Below are 5636 nucleotides of genomic sequence, written 5' to 3'. Positions count from 1 at the left end.
CTGATTGGCTAGAGGAGGAGCTGTCAATCTAGAACTAGTGGACCAATGATGATGTTTTAGCCCTCCCTGATTTACATGAAACTCTAACCCCAACATTTGGAAGAAGAAGAAGCGCAGAACGTGGAATAAAGAGCGAAGGGAAAAACAGCATAAGAATACAAAAAATAAAAATATGTGCAGAAAATGTCTGAGAGCACAAAAAACAGAGAAATATAACCAAGGAAAACATGATTTTGTGTGCAATTCGGATAATTTTGCATTAATATTTCAGTTTTGTGCAATATGATTTTAAATGTGTTTAAAGTTTTGATTCATGCTCATTTTTTTTTTTAAATGCGTTATTAAATTTTGGATTTACACATTACTTTTTGATCTGTGACCATTGTTTGCTATTCTGAAAACTTTGCTTTCAATTATAAATTTTGTGCAATATAATTTTACTTGCGTTTTTAAATTTTGGTTTCATGCTTGTTATTTTTTTTATCCGTGACTGCAATACGTTTGGCGGGAATCTGATCCCATACTTGGAGGGCGAAACGTGGCCGTTTAAGACTCACCCTGGGTCCCGGCTTGCCGTCCAAGCCAGATGCTCCCTGTGCATTTATGGAAGTATGAGTGGAGGTTTGAAAAGTGAGATTAGTACATGATGAACAGTCACTCTGACAAAAAAAAAGTAAACATCTGTGTAACAAACATAAACAAATGGACATTTATCCAGCACACAAAGTTTAAGGGGCAGCAAAGCAGGCTTGGCTGACTGCATGAGTCACAACAATGAAAACAAACAAATGGACAGTTGTGAATGTGGTAATGGTTAGATGATGTTGAGTCAAAATAAGTGGGGATGAAGTATGAAGATCCCAGGCTGCACGGCTGTTGTGTACTTACGGGGAGACCCAGGGGTCCTCTGTCACCCTTATGCCCAGGTTCCCCTCGCAGTCCCTTGAGACCATGCAACCCAGGTTCCCCCTAAGTGGAGAGGAGTGGCAGAGGACAGTTCAGGAAATACTGTGTAACATTTACTCAGGAGGCAACAATCTTGTCTTTTGATTTCTGGACAAATAGCACAGGTTTAAATCCTCCTGAATAAATTGCACCTGATAGCCTACAATGAGTTGGATGACTAAGAACCTTTTGGTATAGGAGTACACAGTGGGAGTTTAAGTGGTGAAAAAGATCTGCTGCAAGTCTAACAGCATTCTGTATGTACAAAACAACACTGCTCAACTAATAACTTTCATCTCTGAAAAAGGTGATTTGCTCTCTGAACAATTGATGGCAAGTTTGCAGCATGCCTTAAACACCAAATGTCAGTATTCCATAAGAAATATGAGATTAATTTGGGCAACAGCATTAACTGAATTAACTTCATTAACTACTGATTCCAATAGTAACAAAGTTCAGACACAGGCATGGCTGTGTAATTGATATCAACAATAGCACAGATATGCTTCATCCCGTAATGATGTACCTTTGGCCCAGGGAATCCATGAGGACCCTGCAACACAACACAGCATTAATAATATCTTCACTTTACTTTAAACTTCATTGTCTGTTCAGATTTTCACCAAACAGAAAGTCATCTTTGGCACTGGCATAACAAATCTTATTGACAACTACACATCACTTAAATACATACACAATCAAACACACATTCAAAACATAAAAAACATGCCATTGAAACAAAAGATCTTTTCCATATGTTCTTTTCAGCCAATAGTATGCACATCCTACGTCCTGAAGGGAGGACATCAAAGTAGTAAATATATGGGAGAGCGGGGTGATTTGAGGCTGCAGGGAAGTTGAGCCTCCCTTTGTTTCTAGGCAACCTTAAACCAAATTGGTGATATGACCATAAATATATGAAGAGTTGTCCATTTTACTCCCCCAGTGATGGAGAGGCCCATGGCATAATTGATAACTACATTGTTCAAAAACATTTTTTTCCTTTTTAGAGTGATTTTTTATTTTCAAGGACTCATGGTTCTTGTGTCTGAACAATTACAGACAAATCTAAAAAAAAAAATATATATATATATGTTTCTGCTTTAGGAAGTTATAATCTCAGGCTATGCTGTTAGCATGATGTTAGCTCTAAACTGATGGTTGATACAAGCTTGTTAAAATGGTTGGTGTAATTTGAGCCAAATGTCCTGGTGTAAATGTCTCCCTAGACTCAATTTACCCCTCACTGTGGGCAAGCCCAGATCCCACTTTTTTTTTTTTGGAAAGCCATATTTTGAAAGCAGTTTATTTTGTATCCAAAGTGATTATTCCCGAGGACACACCACATCCTGAAATGTATATACATATTTAAGTTGGACCCATTTACCCAGTGTCATGTGCTCACTTTAAACACATTGTAAGTAAAAACTGGCTTAAATTGTCAGCACCAATAGCCTTGTGGGCAGCGCACCAACATACAGTGCCATTGTGCTACAGGCGTCCCGTGTTCGAATCCTGACTCAAGGACCTTTACCGATCCTGCCTCTACCATTTCACGTCCTGTCACAATAAAGCCAAAAAATAAATCTTTTAAAAACTGTCTTAAATTACCCCGCTCTCCCCTACTGCAATTGCCTTTTTTTCCATAAAATGTGAAAACAAGTCTTGCAAAGTATTCTTTTTCTGACCAGTGATCTTATTTGCTTCCTTAATTATTTTGTGTTTTTTCTGTTTCATTGTTAAATTACCGTACCACAAAACAATATCGTATGTTAGAATGCTTTTAATCATTGATCTATAGACCATGGTCAGGGTCTTCCTATCAATATTAAAATTCCTTAATTTATGGAGCACACCTAGACATTGTCTTTCCTTCTTATGCATGTGTTCCACATTACCCTGAAATGTGAAATTATCATCAATAATTACTCCCAAATATTTAATATTTGAAACTTGCTCTACATTTGTACCCTTAATAGTAACTTGTTTATATAAAACAAACTTTTTTTATTCCTGCAACACAATTCCTTGGTCTTTTCAATACACTGAACAAGATTTCTAATGCACTTAAAATAAGTAGCATCCGTTTGACAGGAAATAAGAGCCAAGTCATCAGCATATTTAAATAAGGTAAGATTTTCCCTATTACACTGAAGCTCATTAATAAATACAGAGAAGTTAGAGCTGATAGTACACATCCCTGTAGTATCCCCCGTATTTAGTACTGTGCAGTCAGACAGAATTCTTTCTACACAAACCCGTTGGGGTCTATTTTTATTTTTTGAATTCCTCAATCCATAAAATCAACCAGCTGCTTACACCTATATCATGCAATATTTCCTTTAAAATGTGTGGTCGAACAGTATTACTGTAACAATCCAAAGAGACAAGGCAGAAAGCAAGAATCCACTTGCACACTCATTTAATAACAAACACAGCAAGTTCAGGGTTAAGGAACAGGCAAAAAATCCCCAAGAGCACAAAAACTAGAACATACTAGATCCTAGTGATGGGACGATTGATACAGAGGCTCCGATGCCGTTTTCAAAGCACTATTGTATCACACAGTGTGCCGATGCTTGTATCCAAATGACAATACCACGTGATTGATGACGTTTGAAGCTTCGAACGTCATGCAGTATCGGAGGGTCGGGACAGCTGGTTTATTATTGATCAATATGTGAATCCATTGACCGGACTACACATGACATGAGTTGGCACAGAGTAAAAACTTTTTCAAACCATCCTCTGCTCCGCGTTTTTTCGTTAGATAGGCTGGAGAAACCGAGTCTGACAACCAGATATCTCTAATGCGCACTGTGTTAAAAAGCTTAGAGTAATAAACCGTTTTTCGGCACAATTTGATGAAAGCCTCAAATGGTTCAGAAAGCTTCGGTTTCCCATCACTACTAGATCCTAGCAGGAACCAAGAACTCAGAGAACAGCAAATAACGACTCACAAAACACAACTGAAACACAATATATAGTTAGCTTATATAGTGAACATGGGGATAATTAGTTACAGGTGGGACTAATCAGGGTAACCATAGTAACTAACAAGACAAGGAGAGACAGATGCCTTGTCCAAATACCCACACTTGCGGTCTTTGCACTTGACTACTTATATGACGTATTTCCTGTATTTGGTCCAAGTGTTCAAGTGAGCATGAAGACCACAAGTGTGTGTACAATTTTTCATTACTTGATGGGACACACTTATACCCCTTGTCCAAATACCCACACTTGCGGTCTTGGCCACTTGAGAGCGCATGCGCGCGACAGGAAGTAAGTGCGCAAGACTGTCCCAGGTCTTACCAAGACCGCAAGTGTTGGTATTTGGACAGGGGGTTCAGGTCATGCATTCTCCACTAATGAGCTGATGAGTTGAATCAGGTGTGATAGATGAGGGAGACATACAAAATGTGCAGGGCTGGGGGTATTCCAGGACAGGTTTGAGAACCACTGCTCTAGCGGACACTTTGGGGAATGCTGCCAGCATGACCGGTGGCTGAAGCATGTGTGAAAAAAACTCCAATCCTATTGGTCCACATTGCCTGTGATGTCTTAGGCGGTTGATAAAAGGGTGCTTGTATAAAATTGGGTGCTTGAGGGCTCAGAATGCACGCATTGTGAGAAATTCACTATGCGGAAACTCTGATCACGTTTGTCTCTTTTTTAGAGGAAAGAGGGGTAAGCATCTGCACCTGTCGGGTCCCGCTGCTGCTGAGGCACGGTGGAAACTCAGCTCGTGGGGATCACAGGTCGAGTTCAATGTGAAGCATTGCACACCATAGCAGTGTTACAAGTTACAGGCTGACATGCTGAGTGATTTGGATAAGGATGGAGGTTTGTCTCCTGAGGCGGCTGAGCTGCCCCACACTACAGATGAAGCTCTCCGTACCACCAAGCAAACTACTGCTGCCATTGGGCGTTCAATGGCAGTGATGGTGGCTATGGAGTGGCATCTGTGGATCAACCTAGCGGCCATCGGGAAGGAGAAGGACTTTCTTCTTAATGTTCCACTTTCACCTACCGAGCTTTTTGGCACCTCCGTCGAGGCGGTTGTGGCACAATCAGCTGCTTTCAGGAAGTTCATTTCTCTGTCTGTCTATAGCTGAGGCTCATAGACAAGATCAGAAGTCCAGCGTTACTAACCGTGCCCTTCCTCCCTCTAGTTGGCAATGGAAGGCTAATGCTAACAAAGGGAAAAAAGGATCTCAGGGACATGCTATATAAGAGACGCGGTGATCGCCAGCATCCTGAGGCTGGCGCTACTTGATCATTCTTTTCCCAACCTCTCCTTTCTCCTCCCTCTAGTGTTGAGACACCCTCTGGTGATTGCAGTGATTTCCTTTTCCTACCCTGCAAACATGTCCTTGCGGGGCCCATGCTGGCTTTTTGCAGGCACAGTGGGCTAGGGCCAGCCCACACCAAACCTAAAAAGGCCCGGTGCGGGCTTGCCCAGGGGAGGCCCACAGCTTTGGGCTCACCGCAGGCTCTCTGTGAGCAGCCTACAATATGGGACTGCCCACATTAATCCCATGATGTCCCAGTGTGGGCCAGACATGAGCCTGTTAATAAGAATTTTGTGGGCAGTTTTCTTCCTTACCACTAGGGATGCTAGTGTGTTTTAGGTTTCCTTAAGTAAAGCCATGTGGTAGAGAGAGTTAGTAATAGCAAGCAGCAGTAGC

The 5636-nt window shown here is 41.2% G+C and overlaps 1 protein-coding gene across 1 annotated transcript in view; it reads right to left on the bottom strand.

Moving 5' to 3' along the window:
• The window catches only part of col25a1 (collagen type XXV alpha 1 chain), a 345048-nt gene that overhangs the window by 21657 nt on the left and 317755 nt on the right, over window positions 1–5636 (bottom strand). The window contains exons 26-27 of the mRNA XM_016575979.1: window positions 1472–1498; window positions 889–969 (exon numbers count right to left, since the gene is read on the bottom strand). Of these exons, the coding sequence (XP_016431465.1) occupies window positions 889–969; window positions 1472–1498 (108 nt within the window). The remainder of the gene's footprint in view (window positions 1–888; window positions 970–1471; window positions 1499–5636) is intronic.

The sequence above is a fragment of the Sinocyclocheilus rhinocerous genome, unplaced genomic scaffold, assembly GCF_001515625.1.
Source record: "Sinocyclocheilus rhinocerous isolate Xijiao unplaced genomic scaffold, SAMN03320098_v1.1 scaffold1015, whole genome shotgun sequence".
Lineage (NCBI taxonomy): Eukaryota > Metazoa > Chordata > Actinopteri > Cypriniformes > Cyprinidae > Sinocyclocheilus > Sinocyclocheilus rhinocerous.
Note: the sequence above shows the minus strand (reverse complement) of the source record. Positions and strands in the feature narration are given on the sequence as shown.